We start from the raw sequence: 24202 nt of genomic DNA, 5'->3' as shown, positions 1-24202 counted from the left end.
GAAATGATTGATGACAATACACCTGAGGTTGCAAGGTGTAGGCTCCAGATAACCAGCTAACAGGAGAGGAGATAAGGGCAGTGCTTGAGACAGAGCTGTTTTCTACCTCAGGGTCAATGTCACATCAGCTGCCCCAACGCCTGAGTCCCTCTGAGCCTGGGAGTTAAGAGCAGGCAAAAAATTCCCTGCCAGGGGCAGCTCAAAAATTGTTGCCTTCCCTTTTTGTACAGAGGAATGCACAGGCACAGGTGGATACAAAAAACACTTAATCCCACTAGAAAAAAACTGAAAAAAAAGAAATTCCAGGCTCTGGCAAATTTGGGGAAAGATTGGTGAGTTTGGTGGTGCTGCCCTATCACGTCCACCACAGTGGGATCTGTGGTGCTGCACTACAAATAAGTAAAAATATTTGTTTGTAATGATAATAATTACTGTGTTCAACTCAAGCTTTTTGATTTACAGAAATATATCAAAATGGGATATAAAAGGAAGGTAAATCTGCAGGCATGATTTGACCTGAAATCTGGGAGTTGTGTTAGGTGACTTCACTGGGCTCGGCAGCCACCAAGGTAAAACCAGGAGTTTGAAATCTGGGGACTGCTAATACCTTTGGCATGGCCTTTTCTGGTTTTCTTTCAAGAAAACATCTAGATGTGGGAGAGAACCTGGGCAGGAACAACATCATCCATCCCAAAGTGGGAGAAACAGCAGCATGATAAAGTGATTTAGCAATACTGAGTTTGCAAAGCCTGGATGAAGTTCCAGCCTCACAGGTGAAGTGTCTGCATGATATGACACAACAGGGAGCATGTGAATCCAGGCTGGAAAGCAGTCCAGTTTCCCACTGCTGATGGAGACATTAGGGGTGGCAAAATTCCAGCTGGTTTTGTCCTGGGGAAGCTGGAGGAGGCAATTACAGCTCACCTGAAATACCCTTATGGGAGTTCCCGAGGCTGTGATACTCCAGCAGCAACACCTTCAAGCAGGGAGGTACAAACAAATACAACTTCTCCATGTTTATCCTCTTCTTTTCCTCAAGAAAACTCATGAAAATACAACATGGGATGTAGGAGAGCCCAGTGAGATGAGTATCTTAAACCTGAAATACTTTTCTCAGAGTTCCCAAAGCCACGATACCCCAGCAGTGATGTCTTCAAGTAGGGAGGTGCAAACGAATACAACTTCTCTGTGTTTATCCTCTTCTTTTCCTCAAGAAAACTCATGAAAATACAACATGGGATGTAGGAGAGCCCAGTGAGATGAGTATCTTAAACCTGAAATACCTTTCTCAGAGTTCCCAAAGCCACGATACCCCAGCAGTGATGTCTTCAAGTAGGGAGGTACAAACAAATACAACCTCTCCATTTTTATCCTCTTCTTTTCCTCAAGAAAACTTATAAAAATACAACATGGGATGTAGGAGAGCCCACTGAGACAAGTATCTTATGCAGAGGAATGGGCTGGGGCAGCAGAAGCAGTGCTGAACACGTGCACAGCTGCCTGCAGCCCTCACACGTGGGTGATTAATCTGAACTTACACAGGCAGTGAGAGTTAGGAACACCAGTAAAAGATGGTACCAAAATTTAATGCCAACCAAAATGAAACAATAAAAGCTTCAGCGTAGTATTTTTTATTACCCTCCAGGTTTATAATAAATCATTAGTTAGGCGAATCAAAGCACAAAATCACAAGGACAAGATAAAGTTATGTCCTTTATGGGAGGCTTCTAAGCCTACAGGCTGAATATTGAGCCTCTGCTGAACTCATACTTCTGTCAGACTATCTTGATGATCATGGTGACTGTCAAATCTCTCCTCTCTTCCTCCAAAAAAACCCCCAAAACCCAAATATACAAACTCAGGTACTTTCATCATCTGTGTTTTTCTGGTTTGGGAGCAACAGTCCCAAGCCAGGTCGCTAGACTTGGCTGTCCTTGCCACAGGCGTGGAAAAAGGCACCACTGCTGTGTGTTTAACCAGCTGGACGATCAGGAAAGGTGGTTAAATTTACAAAAGCCACTTGACTCATCTGGGAAATGTACTTAATCAGATTACACCAATGATTCTGAAGAAGGGCAGGCAATGACAGTGCAGTTTGTGTCCTCAGAGGTGAACCATGCTCAGGGTCCTCACCTCCAGAGCTTCTACACAGCCTCTGCAAAAAACCTGGAGGAATATCCCACTTCGCACAAGCAGTGACCTGTTTGACCATGACAAAAAAAAAAAAATAATCTCTTGGCAAATTTCCATCACACAAAAGATATTGCAGCTCCAGAGTGGAAAAGGGAAATGTTTTGGGTTGGCAGCTAAATGATGAAGCCCATAATGAGCACGGAGCCCTCTTGTTTTACATATGCAACGTGCTCTGCCTTTCTTAGAGCTGTCACAGGAGCCCTGTCGATAAGTGTGGAGGCGGCGTGAGGGCTCCAGCTAAATGCATGTTCCATTGTTCAGGTGTCAGGGAGCCTGAGCTGCTCTCACAGGAATTGCATTCAGACAACGTCAGTCTGAAAGGAAAGGAACGGGCCATACCAGCCCACCATCACCAGCTCTGCTAAAAATTCCCTCAGAGGAAGAGTTTGACCTTGCTGATGTTAGAAAGACTAACAGCCCTCAAGAACAACTTTTGCACTGGTGGAATTGCCTTTTGGAGCAAAGCTGTCACTGCTTATTTTGCAGCAGGCCCAAGCAAATGTCTTGGCAAAAATCATTTGCCACCAACAAAGCTGTAGGAGGCAAGTCCCTGGAAGGGTGCAGGCTCAGGAAATGGTGCAGAGTGTTTTAAAGTTCCTCTGTTGTTAGACCTGGACTGTGATGCAGCTCCAGGGATGGTAAGAACAGGCAAACCAATTTGTCTCTTTTCATAGTGAACTCTCTCTGAGTTGGATGCCCCACTCTGGGTGGGACCAGCAGCACCTGGAATACTGGATTTCATGGGATCAGACTTATTAACCAGAGCTTGTTGGGCAAATGCAGCTACTAAGGGCAGAAGACCTCAGGGGATGTGCAGACAGCTTTTTCAAAACGTTCCATTTGTCCCAGAGAAGCTGTGGCTGCCCCTGGATCCCTGGAAGTGTCCAAGGCCAGGTTGGACAGGGCTTGGAGCAACCTGGGACAATGGAAGGTGTCCCTGCCCATGTCAGGGGTGGGAACACTATAATAAATTGGGGTAGTGAGGCATGGGGGCTCTGAATGTCACGTTAGATACTGTTGTGCTCATTGAGATTTAGGCTTTAATGTGCTAGATTTTGCTCCACATGACACAGCTGCCTTCACAGAAGCTGTGCATCAGTGCACATCCTGCTGCACGTAAGATCAAAGTGTCTCTTCTTATCTCAAAGGAACCTTCAGCAACAAGACAGTGTAATTTGAAATCATGCAGCTACCAAATACAGACAGAGATAAAGCTCGTCTCATTTAGCCCATTGCAACAAAGACAGGAAAAAGGCAAAATATTGAGGTCAATAAGCACATTCAATCCCATGGGACAGCTGCATGTCCAAAGTTGTGGCTCCCAACACCCTCCCAGCTCCCAGTGTCTTCTGAAAAGTTTCTGATTTGGATGAGACCCGTGGGCAGAGCGAGGCCAGCATGGAAAGGCAGGGAGGTGATGTCTTCCCAAGCAGTCTGCCAAGTGCCCATCAGTTCTGTGTGAGCTCCTGCTGATTCCCTCTAGCAAGGAACTGTCTCAGAGTCTGGCCCTGAGCAGGAGGAGCCACCCTGCTGTGGGGCAGGGTTGTTGCACTGTCGCCTTCTTGTCCTCTGACCTCCTGAACACGGGGACCAGCTGGACCAGCAACCCCAGTTTCCATTAACAGCAGCATCTGGAAAATAAACAACAGTAGAGCAGGAAAGGATTGTCAGAAACAAGCAGCTCTTTCCACGGGAAGAGCTGTCAGCTCCCATGAATTGTATTTAAGCACAAACAGCTCTGCCCCTGTCCACATCACCAACAATATACTGGAGTAATTAACAATGAGTGATTGTTTCAGAGATGTTAATTGTCTGTTCAGCATTTCTAGTGTTTGTTCAAACTACACTTTGGGAAGACACGAAAGGGGGGAAAAAGAAAAGGCAATTAGCTTTATGTTTGTTTGAAGGATGTTTCTCTCTTTCTCTTAGTCCAAACCTAGATAGGAAACAGACCAACTGAACTTGTCTCAGCCACATTTCAAGGTGGTAGGGGCAGTGTTAGCACTCCAGTGAACAACAGCCTGACTATTCAGCTTTCCCTCCATTGCTTTTCCTATTACACTGATTCTTCTGGACCCTGAGCATGTGAGTGACATAAATTCAAAATCCTGAGAATCACGGAAGCAACACATAAAAGGAGGAAATGAGAGTGAGAAATGAAGTTACAGTGTTGACAAATGGATGGATGTGAGCTTTGGGAGGATTGGATGTGACTGTGAGTGTGTAAAACAGACTGGAGTAAGGTGTCAGTGATTCCACCATTCAAGGCTCCATGGACTGCCTTAGAAATATCCAAAAAATGAGCCCCTGTTCAGTGAAATCTTGGCTTAAAGTGCATTTCAGCCTGGCTCAGTTTGGACACAGCCATGCAGAATGAGTAGTGGATAAGGCTGTAAACAAAGCCAGTGATAAATGCAATGCATCAAATTGTGGGTTGGTGCCAGAGCTCTGGGTGCCTGGGATCTGGTATTATTTAGCATCTAAATTAATGAGCTGGAAGAAGTAAACAAAATGATTAAATTCATAGATGATCCTAAACTGGAAGGAGTTAAGAGCATCAGTCAGGAGACAGAGGAGACATGAAGTGACCAAGGAGCATTAATAAATGCTTCAAAACAGCATAATAAGATTTTAAGATTAAAATGCATGGTGGCATATCTGGGGAAGAACAGTTTGCAACACGCTGCTTTTATCAAAAGGAAAAACTTAGGAAACAGAGCTGTTTCCTAAGGAGGAAACCTGAGGCTTTCCAGGGATTGTGAACTAGGCAGGAATTCCTATTTCGATACAATTTTAAGGTGTGTACACACAAAAACAAACCCACCTCCTCAAGAGGGAATTCAGAGGAGGGCAGGGAAAATATATCTGCCCCCTTTGCAGGGGCCCAGCTGGGTGCACTGGGCTGGGCAGGCTGGGGACAGCCAGGGCTGGCATCACTCCCCAGCCACCAGCTGCCACCCCTGGACACTCCAGCACAGCTGGGACACAGCTGGGACACTCTAACACAGCTGGGATTGTCCCCTGAACAGGAGCTGGGTCTCTCTCACCTTTGCCCCTGCTGATCTCGCAGGCGGTGCCGCTGTAGCCGAGGGGACACAGGCACTCACACTCTGTTCCTGAAATTAAACACAGATGGTGGGAATTACAGACCTGCAGCCACATTTCCCAGCAGGCAGCCACTTCTCTCCAGCACTTCATCTTCTGGGAGGAAGGGACAGTGGGTGAAATGTCATTTTTCTCTAGTGCTGAAGGGATCAATACTAATAAAGAGGGGAGCTGTGACTGCCCTGCTCCCCCCTCTCACCTCCCCAGAGATTTGTTCCTGTCCTGCAGCTCAACCTCAGACTTACTGGGGCAATTCCACAGGCCAGGGGACCACAGAGGCCTCCTGCTCTTCTCCAAAAGAGATCACAGAATCCTGGGTTGGTTTGGGCTGGGGGGGATCCTAAAGCTCATCTCATCCCATCCCCTGCCATGGGCAGGGACACCTTTCACCATCCCAGGCTGCTCCAAACCCCATCCAACCTGGCACTGGACACTTCCAGGGATCCAGGGGCAGCCATAGAGCTTCTCTGGGCACCCTGTGCCAGGGCCTCACCCTGCTCACAGCCAGGAATTCCTTCCCATCATCTCATCTAACCCTGCCTTCCCTGTGGCCTCCTCTGGACCCACTCCAACAGCTCCATGTGCTTTCAGAATTTGGGGTTTCAGACCTGGACATAGCACTGCAAGTGGAGTCTCTGGACAGAGCTCTTGGTAAAACTGATAAAGAACAAACTGCAGCATCAAGAAAGAGCAACCAGGACAGGAATATCCTAACTTGGCTTTGTGGCAGAGGAAAAACCCAATATCCCTGCTCTGACTGCTCAGGGATGTGCATCCCATGTCAGGAACCTGGAGAAGAGTTCCCACTTAGGAAAACACATGGTCATTCAAAACCTCTGCTGAGAAGATTCTAAATGAAACACTAACCTGGACTCAGCTCCTAGAAAGTTATTTAAACAGAGGTCACCATGAGACAAATGCTCGAAATGCTACAATCAGCTGGCTGGTACCTGAAGTGATCGTTTCTGCATTAGATACAATTTGATGATGACAATTCTCATCAGGACTTTTGCAGATGTAGATTGAAATTAGGCACTTGACAAAATGGTCCCTTTGTTAGAAGCTCTCATCACATCATATATCTCTTGTTTAGGCAGAGCGGTTTTCATTTAATTTGATTATTTTTCCCCTTCATTCTTTTTTTTTTAATCACAGCCTGCTTACAGAGGAGGACAGCTTCTATCAGAAACAGGGGGAGGTGGTGATCACTGTGCTTGGCACTTACATGGTGCTTTTCATCTTCAAAACCCCTTTTACAAACAGTAATTAATGCTGAGACAGTAGTCACTGCTCCAGGAGGATGGAAGCAATCTTAAAAGGAGGAGACTTAAAGATGTCAAGGATTTTTTATTTTTTTTAAATGCATAATTAAGAAGTAACAAATTCTTCTGTAAAACTGATGCAGATAATGGTCACTCCCATGACAAAGATATCCCTTGAAAAAATCAAGGGATTTTACTTTCTTTACTTACCAGGACTCTACAAACAGAGTAACTTTAAAAACACTGAGTAATTCCCTGATAAAGAAATGACAGGAAGAACTAAAGAGCAGCTCCCCACAAATTCCCCAACTAATTTCCATCCAGAGGGTAGAAAGCAGGAGCAGGGAGCCCTGTACCTCTGAGGAAGGGGATGCCATTCCCCTCGCATGGAGCACAGCGACAGGAACTGGTCTCCTGCTGGAATTCCTCCAGAGCCCGGCGCAGATTCTCCTTGATTTTGGTGGAATCAGCCACGTCAGAGGGAGTCACCAGCTCATACAGTGGCTCTGCCTAAAGGAAGGGGAGAAACTGCATTAATTCCCAAGCTCAAAATGCTATGGATATCCCAAGGCTTGTTGGTGGCACAGCTGGAGGGGGAAATGGAGGTTGTGGGGTTAAAATCTCCAGGTTTCCCACTGCTATTTGCTAAAACCTTGTGAACAAGGAATACTCCCAGGGATGCTCCCCTTGGTTTCCAACACCAGAGCACTTGGAAACGTGTAAAAAAATACAGCAGCCAAACTGTTGGATAAGAAACAGGTGAAGTTGCACAGGAGTTTCCTTAAATCCTTTCTCATCCATTTTTCTGGTACGGACATTTAGAGATCAGATTTGCTCAAACTTACATTTTCTGAGTGGTCTCTTACTCTGATTTTAAAAACACCCCCTAAAAACCATCCACAAAAATCTCCTCCTACAGCCTGAGCCACCAGCCACAGGGATTCACATCAGCACTTCCACCTTCACCACATTTCAAGGCTGGTTTCTATCCTTATGGAGCCCAGGCCAGGGTTTCACTGCCTCCCAGGAGGGAGAGGATTTGATCTCCATGTGCAGATGGGGTTGGGGAGAGCAGACAAGGGTGTGCACAGCACAGTGACAGCACAGTGCAGGGACTGAGGAGACTTTGGCTCACTCATTAATTTTCCCCCTGAGAACAAGGGAAAGTTAAAAGTGGGGTGTCAATTGTGCCAGTCACCCACCACTGCCAGTGGGATGAAACTTCCATGTGGAATCAGAGGATCCATCCCAAATTCCCACCCTCCCTGCAGAGATGCTGCCATGCAGGGCACACACAGGAAGCAAGAAAGATCACCCTCCTGCTATCACAGGCTCCAATGACAAGAACTAAAGAATGTTCCAATAATAATAATAAAAAAGCTCATTTCCTGCTGCTGTACATCCACTCTTCATCAATTATCTGTGATCCATACTTTGCTTTTTGAATTCAGACCATACAAATGAAGAAATACACTAAGAGTGACCTGCCAAGTCCCTCCAGCAGATGATTTATGAACTGATTTGCTTTAGTTTTCCCTAACTAAGCATTCCTGGGCTGACATTTAGTCACACTCCGCTGGTACTTTTGATCTTCAAGCCCCACAGGGATATTGGTATGGAAATGAAGATACCAGATCCAAATTACATCTGCCTGAGGTTTTTCACTGGGCAGCCTGGTCAGTGGTGCCAGGCAAGACAAAGAACACCTCAATTCCTCATGAGAGCTTTTCCTGTGTGTGGGATTTGGTGCAGAGGGCTGCATTTCTCTTGTCTCCTGCCCTGAGACCTCCCAGTGCATTTCTGGAAGGTCGATCCACAGCACACCGGGGGCTGCAGCAAGTGCCAGATGGGCACTGGCTCTATTTCCAAATTACTGATTTTTGCTTGCTTCACCTTTTTTAGAAATCACTTCTTTCTTGTGAAACAACCCCCTCCTACAAATGTAAAGATTTTTGCCTAAAAATTAAATTTTACAATTAAAAACAACTATAAATCAACATCCACCTCTACCAGTCCAAACTCCTATTTAAAAGGATGTTCCCTTGTACCTTTGTACTATTCACTCATTTTGACACTAAAGATGATGATGCAGAACTGCAACACACTTCTGCTTGCTTTTTTCCACTTCTAAAACTCTCCAAGATCAAAAAATCCTTGACTCTTCAAAGCCTAACTCCTGTTTTTAAGGTTCAGCTAAGCTGCACATACATCCAGGCATGCACAAGGAACCACCTGACCTTCTGAACCAGATAGAATGGTCACTGGTGCTCCCAGAAGTTGATGAACATCAAGAACTGAAGTCCTTATAAAATCTATGCTGCCAGATCCAATTTTTGGTAAGTTATACATTGATAAAACAGAAGGTGGATCATCTTGGCAGTAAGAAATGACATCTGCACAGCCAAGTTAAAGGGTTAAAGCTGTTTACTTTGTGTGTAAAGGGTTAAAGCTGTTTACTTTGTGCATTTCCAACCCCAGTCCCTTTCAAGCATCTCACCTTTGCATTTCTGAACACTCACTTCCAGAAGCTACGCTGCACAAGGTCTGCTTTTCCTTTTTTTTCCCCCCTAAATACTGTTTCTTAAAAAACAGGAACTCTCCAAGGGGGCTCAGCTGGGGCTGGAGGGAGTGGAGGGTGCAGTACCTTCAGCTTTATGATCTCAGGGTTGTACTGCACAGCATCTCCCCACTGCTGCATGAACTGGGCCGTGGGCAGATCCTTGTGGGCCAGAGTGGTGATTTCTTCACTCCCTCCACCACGGACCAGCACCACCAAATCCTCCACAAACCGTTTCCTGGCAGTGGTGTCTGCAAAAAAAATGCACTCAGAAAAGTACCCAGGCTGTGTCTCTGTGGGCTGCAGTTTTCAGCTCACAGCAAAAATGCTCCCACACAGGACCTGTCCTACTCAGAGGGGAAAAGGAAAAAGGCCACAGGTGTTGCTCACCTGGTTTCCTGCCAAGTGTGCCCTGTGTCCCTCCTGTTCCCTTGCAGGAATCCCCCACCCTGCACCTTGCATCCCTCCCCTGAATTTCTTCCCCATAGTTTTAAGTTCACAAGTGTGGGAGCACAATCTGATGCTCCTCACCCTCAGGAACATTCCCTGTTCTCCTCCACTTATTTCCAGGTGCATCTTCTCCCGTCCCCAGCCCCAGTTCCCCATGTCCCCAGAGTCCCCCACAACACCATCATCACCCTGTTTTGCCCATCAGGATGCAAAAAGAGCCTTGCTGGGTTGTCCTGCTGAGAGATGGGGGTTGATATTTAACACAGCAGGTGGGTAATGGTTGATCTGCCCCTGCTCCTCCTTGGGATGCTGAGCAGATATTTACTCTCTACACAGAAAATCTTGGGAAAACCCTGAGCTCTGAGATATTTCCCCCTCTGTTAAGCCTGGCTGGGGTTAGCCAGCAGACTCAAAAGTGGCTGTGAGGGAGTGGGGGAAATATTTCAGGTAGACAAGATCACAAAATCTTCCTTTCACAGTGACAAAGAAATGAAACGGCAGAAGTGTTTCATTCTTACCTCCAGTCTCCTTCAGAAGGGCATTACAGCCAGCTGAATCTACTCCAAGCCCCACAGTGACTTTAGGAAAACTCACAGCAACGTTAAAGCCCTTCTGTGCACATTTCTGGACATCGCTCAGTGAAAAATCTTAAATACACAAAAATTGTAAGGTTTTAATACAACTGTTCTGTGTTTTATGTCCACGTATGCAGAAATTGAGAGTTGAGAAGTATTTTTCTTTAGGAAAAGAAAAAAAAGATATGATGAAGAAAATTAATTTTTGGGTGGATTTTTTTTGATACTTAACAGAACCATATGAAATGAAATCTCTATGTTTTACAGAATTCTGATGCCAAGTGGAAATGCAAGGTAAATGCTGGAAGAGGAGGATTTTATTCAGCCACCCAGTTCTCTGCTGCCAGAAGAGCCTTAAGTGCTTCATGGAAATTTAGACTGGACATCATGAAACATTTTGTCACCCAAAAGGTTATCCAGCCCTGGAAGAAGTTTCCCAGGGCAAGGGTGGAGTCACCAACCCCAAAGGGATTCACAGGACAAGTGGATGTGGCACTTGGGGACATGGTTTAGTGGTGGCCTTGACAGTGCTGGGTTGAGTCAGACTCCATGATCTTAAAGAGGTTTCCCAACCTAAAGGATTCCATGACTCTAAGATGTGGCAGATTGGATTCTGAGAGCAGAGCAAGTACCAAGCACGTCACACAGTGTGTGACACCAGATCTGCAAAAGAAAACTCCAGTTCCAGCACAGACGGTACAAACATAATGAGGGATTTGAAGGAAAAAAAAAACAGAATTCGCAGACTGGACCTACAAAATCCTGCTGAGAACTTATAGCCCAGTTCAGCACTTGTGTGAAAATGTTGTTATTGCTGCAGGATCCTGCTCTGGGTCAGCAGACACTGAGCATTTTGATGCAAACAATAAAACACTTTAGTTCAAACCAATGTGGCCTGTGATGGGCCCAAAGCAACAGCTGAGAAAGTGGGAAACCCTGTCAGAATCTGAATACCTGAAATGTGAACCTAAATTGTGTCCCTCTCTCTGACTCTAGGGGAAGGAACTTCCCAAACAGCAGAAGAACAAACAGAGCATTACACAAAGCAGAGTCCAGTAAATGCCTCTGCAAACAGACAGCAGAGGCAGTTCCTCACTCCCCTGCCAATGAATAAATAATTGAGAGTGCAGCTATTGATTAATGTCACACTGCTCCCTCTGTCCTGCACAACAATCATCATTTCTCACAACAAAGAGCCAGAGCCAAAGAGCAGGAGCAATGTCAGGCTCAAGAGTCACCCAGCAAATTATTTACTGTTTCCTACGTGCTGGAAAAGCTCTCCAGGCTAAAGGTGTTTCAAAGCTGCCATTTGAAAGGCAGTGGAAAAAGGAATTGGGTGAAGGTTTTCAAAGCTAACAGAAGTGTTAAGATCCACGATTCTCATTCATCTCAACATCTTGTCAGCCTCTAAAACGTGTTGTCTAAAACGCTTGCCACAGGGCCTTTCTTCATGAACTAAATCCAGCCCATGATGCTGAGCTTGCCTTGAAAACCTCTTTACTCACTGCCAATGAGCATCTCTACTCCCACATTTCCTGCAGGATTTATTTGAGATGCTGTTGATCCCTTCTCCCATCCCCTGACCCCAGAGCTGAGCCATCCCTATGTGTCTGCAGAGAGGTTTTCCCACCCCAAAATCCATCCCCAAAACTCCTTCCCCACCCTCAGACATACCTGCCTTGCGGAGTTCTTCACTGTTCATGACCAAGGTGTACTCATAGATGCCTCCAACAGTGGCCTCCTTGATGAAGTGTGTCCCAAAATCCCTGAGGAGCTCCCGGTACTCCCCGTAGCTGTAGTCGGTGGGGAGCCGCCGCAGGCGCTGCAGGAACTCGTGGTGCAGCATCAGGGCCCGGGGCTTCAGCTTGTAGACACCAACAGCCAGCTCAGAACGGGCATGGATGAACTTGCTGGACTGAAGGGAAGGCACAGCAAGGACCAGGAGGAGTCAGGGATGTCACTCTCGTGGCAATGGGGATTTGTTATTTGGCGAGTGAACGATCGGCGCTGGTCGGGATTTATTGATCTCACAGTTTCTGACTGGAAATCTTCTAACTGGAACTGTCCTAACTAGCTTCTGCAAAAGCTTTTAGTAGTTAAAATTCCTGTGTCTCAGGCCATGGCTGGGACACAGGACAAGGCAGGGTCCAGGTTCTGATGTGGCACATCCAGAATGCAAGGACACCTCAGCACCCTGGAGGACTGCTTTACCCCTAATAAAGCTTTACCTCTCACAAGTGCTCTCCTGAAAAGTTCTGACATCTGAAAGCATGATTTTTATGGGAAATGGTCATTCTCTGCCTGAACCAGATTCCTATTTGTATTTCACAGAATATGCCCTTATCAAAACTGAAAGGAAAGAAGAAAACACAAACACTCTCCCTCTCTCTCTCTCTCACACTCATATATTTATATGACTCTGTGTAGATAAATACGTAAATATGGATAATTATTTTCTTTTCCCTTTCTAGCATAAAAGTCTAGAACAGAAAATGTCTTCCATTATGTTCAAAGGACTTAGTGTTCAGTTGTCTGAGCCAGCAGGACAACCACATCAGGGAGGGATCAGTATAGAATGCTGCAGCTTAAATAATAAAATCAGGACTTAATATTTGGTTTTCTTTTTGGATATCTGTTGCAAATACTTCTCATCAACCTCTGATCTTGTTGTGAGAAATTCCACTATGCAAGAAGCAAATGCAAGGAATACTTTGCCATTCCTGAGTACGTTTTATACTGAAAAGACACACAGATTGCTGATATTATTACACCACTCATAGGCGATACCTTTGTTTATGGCAAAAACAGATAAAAAAAAAAGAAAACAAATGATGGCAGTTGTAGGAGTTGCAGATTCAAGTTGAACAGGCTTTTTAGTTTCAGTTTTTCACCACAAATATTCAAAGGTGGATGCCCAGCAGGGCAGTGGACAGACCACACTGAGAATCAGAGAACATCCTCAGATATTCAGAATCAGAATATCCTCAGCTAGAAGGGACCCATAAGGATCACTAAGTCTTCTCAACAAGTTGTGGCTGATTTCAAAGGCCAAGCATCCCAAATCCTGGCTGAGAGCTGAATGGAAAAGCTCCTGGATGCTGCAAACACAAAGGAAGGCATGGTGGGGACAGCCAAGACTTGAACAAATGGCAGAATCCAGTTGGGGAAAGGATTTGATTCATCCCAGTTCTGACTGCTGACCTGAGGAGGAGCCTCAAACCAACACACACACACAGGGAACAGGTTAGCAGGGAATTAAGTGGAGCAGTGCTTACACTTGAAGAAAATCTTTTCATCCTCCGCATGAACTTCTTGAACCTCATGTCATTTGAATTGTAACCAAGTTCAAACACTTTGGGTATTTTTATACCGATGCTGAAGCTTGTCTGTGAAGCTTTTGCCTTCAGGACACTGCTTTCATAATTTGAGTAGGAGTCATATTCAGTCATTGTAAATTCATATTTGCCTTTGGTCTAAACAGAAAGGAAAAACAACACGTCTCATTTCCTGCACAGTGATTGTACACCTGAAGCGTGGGGAAGGAATGCAGACACAAATATGCTTGTGAATTAATGCTTGCACTTTGAAGATGAAAAGCCTTGTATAATTGCAAAGCACTATTATTATTAGCACAGGTACTTCAAGAATACTTGATTTACAGCAGCAGGAAAGCTCCTATCTCCTCCATGCTGCAAAGTCCTCAGGCTTTTGCTTAATATGTCAATCTTATGCAAAGAAGGTGAAATCTTAAACACAGGCATCAATTAAAGTACAAATTCTGAAAGGAAAATGTTTCCTAGTGGGCAGCACTCAAAAACATCATGTCACCAGAAGCACTTAGGTCAAATACATAATATTTGAAATACTGCTTTGATGCAGGACAGGAACAAGTTTTCACACAAAGCATGTGGTGTGTTCAACATCATGGAGTGCAGGGGGTATGAGGATTTTCTACAACAGGGTAAAAATCAGCCTGATCCTACTGGGTGTCAAGGATTTTGTGGTTTTTTTACAAAATGATCTAGCAGTGAAGCCTTGGGCACTAAAGGCATTGGAACATGTGTGTGTGAGTTTATCTGCAGGCACACCTGGCACGTACCTCTGGTGTGTAGCTCTCTATGTTGTATGGCTTCCTGAACCTCGTGTCTGTGATGTAATGGGGAGAACATCCCCCAGCGTAGTACCTGTGGTCAAGGACCAGCCCTTCCAAGCTGTTTGTGAAGATATTCAACCTGTAGGTGAAGCAGGACAGCAATATTTTATGGTACAATCAATTCAGAGCTAAACACCAAATGCCTTGGCTGAGAAAGGCAAAAGATTCATTTGGCCACAGGCTCTTTCTTTCACAATTTTTTATTTTGAAACTCAAAAAAGAAAAAAAAAGCTTGGCCTCTTTCCCTGTCCAACCAACCCAGGTGCTGCAGAAGAACCTGACTAATGAGAAAGCAAAAGACAGAGTTGAATTTGATAACTTGATAAATATAAATGGCAGTTTTCATCCCCCAGCTGTGAAAGAACCAGTGTTACTGCCACCAGCACTGGCATCTTTGTGGCCTTTCCTGGAAGTATCCAAGAAGAGCAGAGCAAACTGGACCAGCCAAACCCCCACCCCACCAGGCTGCTCACCCTGAGCATCCTCAAATATCCACAGTGTCCATCAGAAACTTCAAAGGCAGGTTTGCCAATCCATGCCATCAATCCAGAATGATTTTTAATTCACACTTCTTCATTCTGGTTTATCAGCCAAAACCTTTGCCAGGTTGGTCAAGGGTCAACCAGAGGCCAGTAGATAAAAGTAAAAATTGTTGGGGAACAAGAAAAGAGGTACTCAAGCAACAGCTCAACTAATCCTTGAAACCACAGGGAGTTTTTCTTTGATTTCAGTGGATGATGGACAGAAACCTTCACCTGTCTGCTCTAAGAAAGGATGTGGCACTTGTTTTTCTCACTGCTGCTTGGTAGGATGAAACTTCATCAAAAAAACCCCACCAAAAACTACCAGCACTCCAGGACTCCGTTGGATCTGCCTCGCCTGATTTTGGGGAGAGAGGTTTGCATGATAATGACTCTGTAGCTGTAAAAAAATTAACTCTAATTTTAGAACTATCAGGAAAAAAAAGGGAAGTCCACTAAAAGCAAATTAGAGTGAGCAACTGTAGCTTCAAAGAGATGAGAAGCATGTTCCTATAATTGTCCAACATTATTTTTAATTTTGATTAAACTCAGAAGTACAAAGCATTAGCAATGACATGTGCAGCAGCCACATCTCCAGAGAATAATGAGAAAATTATATTTTTTCCTTGCAATATGATTTTCCTTTTTTTTTTTTTTTTTTTTTTCTTAATGTAAAAAGCAATTTTTTCCCTGCAGAGTAACAAAAAAACCCCTCTTTTCACACAGTCTGATCTTACAGAAAGTTGTCACAATCTTAGCCTGCAAAAGCTGAACCTATTCAGACTTGGATTTTAATCCCCACAGAGCTGCTAATATGCAGGTTTACCCTACCCTACTCACACAAAGCACAAAAATTCCACCAACTCTCAATGTCATGGAAGAAATCAAAGGAATTTGAACACCTTTCCCCCCTCCCCACCAAACCAATACAGGGGGTAAGAACACAAACCCAAAGAATCACGGAATGATTTGGGTTAGGAGGGATCTTTAAAGATCATTTAGTCCCACCCCCTGCCATGGGCAGGGACACCTTCCACTATCCCAGGTTGTTCCAAGCCTCATCCAGCCTGGCCTTGGACATTTCCAGGGATTGGGGCAGTCACAGCATCTCTGGGCACCCTGTGCCAGGACCTCACCACCCTCACAGGAGTGAATTTATTCCAAATATCCCATCTAACCCTGTCCTCTGGCAATGGGAAGCCATTTCCCCTAGCCCTGTCACTCCAGGCCCTTGTAAATCATCTATTTCCATCTTTCTTGTTGACTCCCTCAGGTACTGCAATGAAAGGCTGCAATGAGGTCACCCCCAGAGCCTTCTCTTCTCCAGGCTGAACAATCCCTATTCTCCCAGCTTTTCCTCTTAACAGAGCTGCTCCATCCCTCTGATCAACTTGGTGACCCTCCTCTGGACTTGCTCCAACAGGTCACTGTCCCCCAGGCTTTGGATCAGGTTCCTGGATCCCAGCTCAGTCCTGGATACAGCAACTGCTCCAGCTTTTCTCTGTTCAGTGTTTGTCTCAAGTCACATCGGACCATTCTCAGCCTTAAGTAAGAGAGCATCTCTCCAAAGTCACAGGCTTACCCTTTTGCCAGATTCTCTATTCCCCAGTACTCTTCCATCTTCTGGTCACATTTCCTGAACACTTTTTTGCAGTTTTTCTCATCTGACTGGTCCCCACAGTCGTCATCCCCATTGCAGAGCAGCCTCCGTGCAATGCATCTCCCTGGGATGGAAGGGGAAAGTCACTCATAAAACAATCTGTGATCACACTCCCTGACATGGAGTCTAGGAGCAAAACAGAAAATTCCTGGAATTACTGGTTCAAATCTAGCTGGAAAAAAAATAATTCTTCCCTATCTGCATGGATCCCCAAAGTCCATCTGCTCAGTTTCACTCAGAAGCGTCATAATCTTAAAATTCCTTGCTTAGGAAAATCCCACAATAATTAAAAGTATAAATAAAAAGAAAATAAAATAGAGTGTTTTTAGTATTTTTTTTTTTCATTTTGAGAGGATGAACATGCTGGTTTAGCAGGCCTTGTATATGGTATTATTTTTTTCTCTCTTCCCATGTCCAAAATTACTGAGTGTTTTCAGTCTCACCAAAAACACTGGAAGATGGAGAGCAGAGGCTTTTCTCTTGCCCCATCTCAGGTGCTGAGCTGCTGTTGCTGTCACTTGTGCTACAGATTTTGCTGATATAACCAGGTCATAATTCCCTATTTGGAGATTCTGAAGATGGCTAATAGACTCACTCAAAGCCACTGACACAAACACAAGCATGGAAGGAGCCAGTTCAATTCCTGGCATCCCTCTGGCCCAGCAAACTCCTGCAGGAGCACAAAGTTCAGCACAGAGGCATCAAAACTGACACCTGATTGTTTGAGCAGCAGCACTCCCCAGTCCTCAAATCCTCACCTGTAACAGCACACACAAACCCATCACACCGAACTCTATTATTCCTGCAAGGGCTGCTGGTGACACACGCCTCAGCTTCTCTGTCAGAGTCATCACAGGGCTCTCCACTGAACTGAGAGGGCTGTTCCAGGCGGGCAAATCTGTACTGTGATGAAATAAAAAATATTGACTCAAGTGCACAGAAACGGTGAATTTTACGCCTCTCTGGTTGAAAAACAAACTCGGTGTCGCCGAGATCTGATCTAAGCGCACTCTGTCATATTAAAAGAGAAAAGTGTCAGCACAGAAGTGTGGTGCTGGTAATTTGCCTCGTTTCAAAGGTTTCTGATCTGAGACAGTTTTAATTTTACTGAGGAAGAGTTGAGGATTGGGAGGGATGAAGGAAAGTTTGCTTTTCTTTGACAGTTTGTTTAAATGAGCCTGACAGTGCAGTGCGGGACTTTGCAAGAGTAAGGAAGGATTCAGTTCCATCTCCTCTCTTTCAATTAGTGCTGGTAACGACATCCCTTGTTATTTTCTGTCAGTGTATTTACTTGTCCCTCTGTATCATTAGGGATTTTTTTCCGCCCACAACACTGCTGTGAAGCACTCAATTACTCTGTCCAATATGTTAGCCCTCCTTTTTTCCCCCAGCTTCTGAGATTAACTCTTTGATACGAAGCTTCACTCTCCCCACAACTCCCATCACTGGTTATTTCTGCTTAAGCCCGGGAACAGCTTCTCCAAGTTGTTAGCAGAGGTCTCTCTAGCAACAGGGATTTTGCTTTTCACGCTGTTGGGATCATTACTTTCATCTGATGGGGCTTCTCAGGTGGAAAATTCTGTCTGGCAGACAAGAAAAAGCATCTTAATCCTCAGAGGCACTGAGTGTCTCCAGGTCCCACAGGGGACAATTAAGCCGGGAAGGTGCCTCACACCGATGGTGGAAGGACAGGACTGTTGGTAAGTCTCTGCAAAGCCTGGCCTTACTCCTTCTCAGGACAGTGAGGCACCCTGGAAAGCACTGGAATTACTGGGGGTGGTGAGCTGAAGAGCTAAAATCCACCTGAAAGCAAAACACACAGCCTCACCCATACAGAGCTTTCCTCAGCTGCCCCCCTCGGTTTGCCCAACCCCACGGACAAAAAGGACAAGGCTCGAAGGAGGTCCCACCTGCTGGTTTTGGGGTGGTCCCCAGACCTCAGACACTCACCCTTTTCTTCTGGCAGGGGTCACACTTGCTCCAGGAGGACCAGGTGGACAGGGCGCAGTCGCGGGGCTGTGGTGGGACGCTTACGGAGCGGGGGTGCCTGTCCCTGGGGCTCGGGGACTCCTGGCCTCTGTGCCCAACAACAGCAGAGCTTCAGGCTGGGAAACTGTGACCTGTGAGGACCTGGCACCTCAGCCTATGCCCGTGTGAAGCCACACACCAAGGAGAACTAACACTCACCACGCCTTGCATGCAAACTCTGGATTTCTGTCCTCATCCTGATGGCATTGATTCCATTGGGACTGATTCTGTACAAAACCTGATCTATTCTCCACTGGGAGACTAAACCCATGGAGACTAAACCCATGGAAAGTAAACCCATGGTTTAGTTTCAACCAATCTGGGCTTCACCTCAAGCTGTGCAAGCAATAAAACCTTCTCCACCAGTTGCTGCCCTCACTTTGTGGCTCCAAGGTCAGATACCTCCATGACAAACATCAGTCCCAAGGAATGGCCTGGCATGCACTCAGCCGTTCTGAAAACCAGGCTCAAGTGTCTCTCTTTGCTCAGCAGCCCATTTTTCCCCAAGCTGGCCAAAGCCACTAGTCTTAGATTCTACTCTCAGTTCACTAGTCATTAACCCATTAATCCCTTTCCACCCAGTAACAAACCTGAACCCCAAGTGTGAGCCTTTACTCTTCACCCCAGCCACTATCTCACTCCCTCAAGTGACAGCTGTCTCCAAGGTTTCCACAATGCCACAGTTAAAACGCTGCCTCCTCTTTTGGTGGACTCAGGATTTCTGATTAAATCCTCGTCCCGGACAAATGCTCCCTTGTTGCACTTCCTTCAAGTAGGGAGCTTCAGGAAAATGTTGACAATTAGTTTCTTTTCATACTCAGTTTGACAAGGAAGCTACCACAGTGATGTTCCCAATTCTTCCATCCCGACAATGAACAGCATCAGACGAAGCTTTAAGTCTGATTTAGTGCCTGGCATGGGGTTCCCATTACAGCATATTAAAAATCACATGGAATAAAGGAATTACAAAACCTCATCAGCTTGCTGAGGCATGAAATCAAAGCTCAAAGTTCAGAGAACAGTGCAAAAATATAGTTAGACTGGAAAGATTACAAGATGCAGTTCTCTGAAACAGCAAAATCCATTACACCAGTGGAGAAAGGAACAGCTCTCAGACACATTCTCACCATTTCTGCACTCGAAGGAAACAACCCCCTGTGTGCCCAGCACTCTGTGGGGCAGCCAGCACGGGAGGAGGCTGCATGTTCCAACAATTCCACGTTACAGCACGAGCGTGGCAATTTGTCAGCTCCAATTCATCACCAGGAAGGCGGGAAAGGCTTCCCAACACTGACTTCAGAGCGACTCCTTTTGCCATTCATTAGAGAGGCAGAAATCACTCATGACAGCAATTACTATACAACACCAGAGCCTGTGCTGATCCTGATGGTTTCTCGTGTCCTCCCGTGCATGTGGCTTCAGAAATTCTCACTCACCCAAAGCCATGAGCAGTCTGGGTGCCCAGCACGGCACAGAGCAGCAGCAGTGGGACGCTCATCGTGCCGAGGTACCGCTGGAGATCCCACCCCTCTGCCCATTGTGGGGGTTCCAACAGGGTTCAAACACAAAAATAGAGGAACTGCTGAGCTGCTCTGCCACCCTGTAAACAACAGATGACCCAGCACCTGGCAGGCTGATTTCAGAGCAAGGCCTTTTGCCATTCATTAAAGAGGCAGAAATCACTCATGACAGCAATAACTATACAACACCAGAGCCTGTGCTGATCCTGATGGTTTCTCGTGTCCTCCCATGCATGTGGCTTCAGAAACTCTCACTCACCCAAAGCCATGAGCAGTCTGGATGCCCAGCACAGCACAGAGCAGCAGCAGCAGCAGTGGGACGCTCATCGCGCCGAGGCACCGCTGGAGATCCCACACCACCAACATCCCCACCCCTCTGCCCGTGGGGGTCCCAACAGGGTTCAAACACAAAAATAGAGGAACTGCTGAGCTGCTCCGCCACTCTGTAAACAGCAGATGACCCAGGACCTGGCAGGCTCACAAGGTAAACGCTGCAGTTGTTAGCACACGGCTTTCCCGAGGCAAGAGGGGAGGGAGCAAAGCTCTGCCCAGCAGCAATTTGCACTTTCGTTTGTAATGCTCCTTTCAAGGGACGGGGGAAATGAATATTTCAACGAAGGAAACGTTTTTGAGTCTTGGCAAGAAGGAAGTGATAAGTAAACTCAAGTTGGCTTTCTAGGAATGGAGTGCAGAATTATTTATTTATTGCTGCTTTCCTTGTCTGTCTTCCAGAGGAAGGTCAGACATGAGGCGTAAGCACTTACTCTCATGCCTCAGGGAAAGCCTTACCCCTGGGAGTGCCCTTCCCTGTCTCTCCTGCTGCTGGGGAGGACAAGAGCCTCAGCCCTGGCTGGGCCATTCCACAGAGATTCTCTGCTCCACATACTCAGTGTCTTGAGCCCATGAAAGCAGGACCTGTCAGGGTATCAATGTAATCTTTTCTTGCTACTGCACTGAGAGAATCATTCCCTCTCTTAAAAGGTCCTGACTAGGCTGAGAACTTACCATGGGATGGTTGCCATCAGTTCAGCTGGGCATTCAAAGGCAGATGAAGATGGAACCTGGAAGAGGTTTTCTTTGGTTGCCTGTTGAGCCTTCACATCTTGCTGCTTCTCCCTCCAAGGTACAGCTTTTTGATTCCTGAGACACAAGAGTCTTTCCCTTAATTTTCCTGTTAGTCTTAGCCTACAGCAAGCACCTTAGAGAGAGCAAAGTTCTGAATCTGTGTTTCCCTGCACAAAATGAGGAATATCGTGTTTCTCCACCCTTCCCCTTGCTGGACAACGTCTTTGAGAAGACAGAGCCTGACTCTGTGCAACTCTGGCTTTTAGCAGCACAATCTCTCACCCTGAGACACATCTTTGAGTGTTTTGGTGGTACAAAGAGTAAATACATTTTAATTTGCTCATGATGGCAATGATGGCTGCTATACATAAAATTATTCAAATTCACTAATATCAAAAAACCCAAGAACCTCAGTGCCATTACCTGGCCAAGTGCCACACCTTAAGGTACCACAGTTACCTTACAAATTACATTATTCTGCCTGTGGAGCCACATTGCTGCAAAATAAGCAACTGGCTGAGACATCTTTCTGGTTTGGCAGCCTGAAGTTAACAATTTAACACAGAGAGGTACATTAACCAAATCCTTGTAGGAATCTGCCCCAAATAAAAGATTCTATTTCAGGCAGCCCTTTTTTAACCCAGAGTTACTGAGCACAGTGATAAATTGACCTCTAGACATGGAGGACAATCTGTTAGGAGAGATGATTCAGGCCATGCAAAGCTTTCTGTTTGTCTTTTTTGCTTGATTTTTTTTTTTTTTCCTATCAAATGACTTTGCCCCAGCCTGAACCCAAGATGTGCTTGTGTGATACAGCTTGCTCAACCTCTGGCACGATTGATTCAGCTGTTAATCATTTGTCCATGACAAAAATAAAACCCAAAAAAACCCCAACAACAACAAAAAAACCCCTAAAAAACCCCACAAAAACAACCCCACTTACAGGAAGACCTCTCCATCCACGGGACCTTTGCTGTCTGGGAAAATTAGCACACATCCAATATTTCAACAGCAGTAAAAGATAAACCAAGATTATAACCTCAGAGCACCCTCTACATATAACTTCAACCCATGACAGTGATCTCAGAATGTGGAATTTTCAAGCTTCTCTCTGCCATCTTTGTTTTGCTGCCTCTGACCACGCACATCTCAGTGGTGAACATGCAGAAGGAGTGGTGAATTACCAGAAGTGAGGCTAAAACAGGAGCAGGGCAGAATTTCCTGCAGCTCAACACACTTTTCAGAGAGAACCAAAAAGCACCATCAGGTTTTACACATAATTTACAACCTGATTTAATTAGAGGTAGGTCTAACACATGAAATTCATGGCAGCAACATCAGGTCATTTTCTGCTTCCTTGAATCCATGGATCGGGGGGAATGTTGCCTCCTAACATTTTCTGTGTCCTCTTTTCCATTGCTGCTCCTTCTCCATTGGTTTCTGCAGCAGCTGTGGCTTTCTGATGAGCTGAAGTCCCAAACCAACTCTCTACATTGCTGAATTAGGATTTTCACACTTGAAAATCAAACGCCCACCACGCAAATGGAGCCTGCAAGCGCAACATGTCCCCTGCAGAGTTCACATCCCAAGTTTTGTGAGCCTTTGCTCCCTGGAAATAAATCCTCTACAGTTTCACCAAACATGGTGGTTTATTTAAATGGCAGTTTCCTGTTGAAAAAAAAAACCTGAAACACATCAGAGCTGAAAGGCCTTCCCTGGGAAAGATCAGACTGGAGCCAGCAAGCAGCTGTTTACAGAATTATCAGTGCACTTTCCAAAAAGTTTCTTTTTATCCTCTGGAAAACTGTTTTATTCCCTGCTTCAGAACTCAGATCGCATTTCCTTGTGCTGAAAAGCTCATTCAAAGGTAAAAGGAAGCTTCCCACTAATTTTAATTGTGAAGAACATAAGGTGGCAAATATATGGTAAAATTTACAACCAGATTTTTACAACAAACCCCACCTGCATCACCATTTTTGTTACTAACACTGTTGTTTTCTGGTGTGAGGCTGGTCTCTGGAAGGCCCTGCACATAAAAAAACTCACCTTGCTGAACTTAATTCTCCTCTTCTGGCTTTTGATCCACTAAAAATAATGTCTCATTGTGACTGAGCCCCAATCTGGCATAGATTCACCTACTCTGAAAGCCCCAAAATCCTGTGAAGACAAAAAAGGAAATTCCCTTCATGTCCCATCCCTTGACTCCATCTCCTCTCCATTAGACCTCAAGACAACACACACACAAACTTGTTTTCAAACTAGAAACAACATTTTTTAAGGCGAAATAAGAAGACACTCATCATCTGTGTGTCAAATAAACGGTACAAAATTTACAGAAAATGCAACACATTTCTCACAGCACTTTAACTCCTGCTCATTTCAAATACAGCTCACTTCTGACACAGCGCTGCTCTTACACCTCTAATGACTGTTAGAGAAGACAAAGATGCCACAAAAGGGCTTTTTTTGCAGCTAGTACCTGGCAGTAATTCTTCCTAATCCTTTATTTTCACAAATGTCTGAGGCTGAATGGGCAGAGATTGCTGCCTGTTAACCTGATTTTCCTTTAATCTATTGTGATTTCCTTTCTTTGAGGTGAGGAGTATTTATAGAAGTGGTGCTACAGGAGCCATGATACAGGGTTGAAAAGCCAGCAAATAATATCAGATCTTAAAAGACCTTTTTTTTTAAAAAAAGAAAACCCTCATTTTGTATCTAAAAGCCCCTTGAATGGGCAACATCTGAGGCTATTCTTCTCATTCAGACTTTTTCAGGTGCTGATAAAACATTTTAGGTTGATAGATGAGCCACAGGGCAAACACATCCATTGAGATAAGACTATTTAAAGCTCTAAAAACTAATAGCTGGAGAGCTGTTTCACTAATAGACCTGATATTTCCTGCCTCCAGTAGGATAATTTCAGAAAGAGACAGGCCATGTTACAGGTTCTCAGGAAATCCTATCAGGATATCTCCCCATATTCCTCACTGTCATGAGATGAAATGTGTAATTCAGCTTTGCCCCACATTCAGACAGAAATAAAACCAGAAAAAAAACCCCACACCAAACCCATACCTTTATTATTCCCCATGCCAGTCTTACCTCAGGCATTT

General features: G+C 45.2%; 1 protein-coding gene across 1 annotated transcript; it reads right to left on the bottom strand.

The window, feature by feature from the left end:
• Positions 1-1583: 1583 nt before the first annotated feature.
• C8B (complement C8 beta chain) lies at positions 1584-20404 on the bottom strand. Its single transcript, XM_083867351.1, has 12 exons — positions 20284-20404; positions 18427-18553; positions 17235-17379; positions 16399-16540; positions 14242-14374; positions 13418-13615; positions 11817-12057; positions 10086-10214; positions 9205-9368; positions 6917-7070; positions 5241-5309; positions 1584-3824 (listed from the first exon to the last, which is right to left on the bottom strand). Exons 1-12 carry the CDS (start codon positions 20388-20390, stop codon positions 3673-3675), a joined length of 1761 nt encoding a protein of 586 aa, XP_083723477.1. The 5' UTR covers positions 20391-20404; the 3' UTR covers positions 1584-3672.
• Between the last annotated feature and the right edge of the window lie 3798 nt (positions 20405-24202).

Source organism: Zosterops lateralis, assembly GCF_965231275.1.
Source record: "Zosterops lateralis genome assembly, chromosome: 9".
Taxonomy (NCBI): domain Eukaryota; kingdom Metazoa; phylum Chordata; class Aves; order Passeriformes; family Zosteropidae; genus Zosterops; species Zosterops lateralis.
This window is presented reverse-complemented; position numbering and strand designations above follow the sequence as displayed.

Coding starts and splice junctions, on each gene's coding strand:
- C8B (XM_083867351.1), bottom strand. CDS start 20,390: ATGTTGGTGGTGTGGGATCTCCAGCGGTGCCTCGGCGCGATGAGCGTC. Junction 9,369..10,085: donor CCTTCTGAAGGAGACTGGAG/GTAAGAATGAAA, acceptor TTTTTTTTGCAG/ACACCACTGCCAGGAAACGG. Junction 7,071..9,204: donor CTGAGATCATAAAGCTGAAG/GTACTGCACCCT, acceptor CCCTTCCTTTAG/GCAGAGCCACTGTATGAGCT.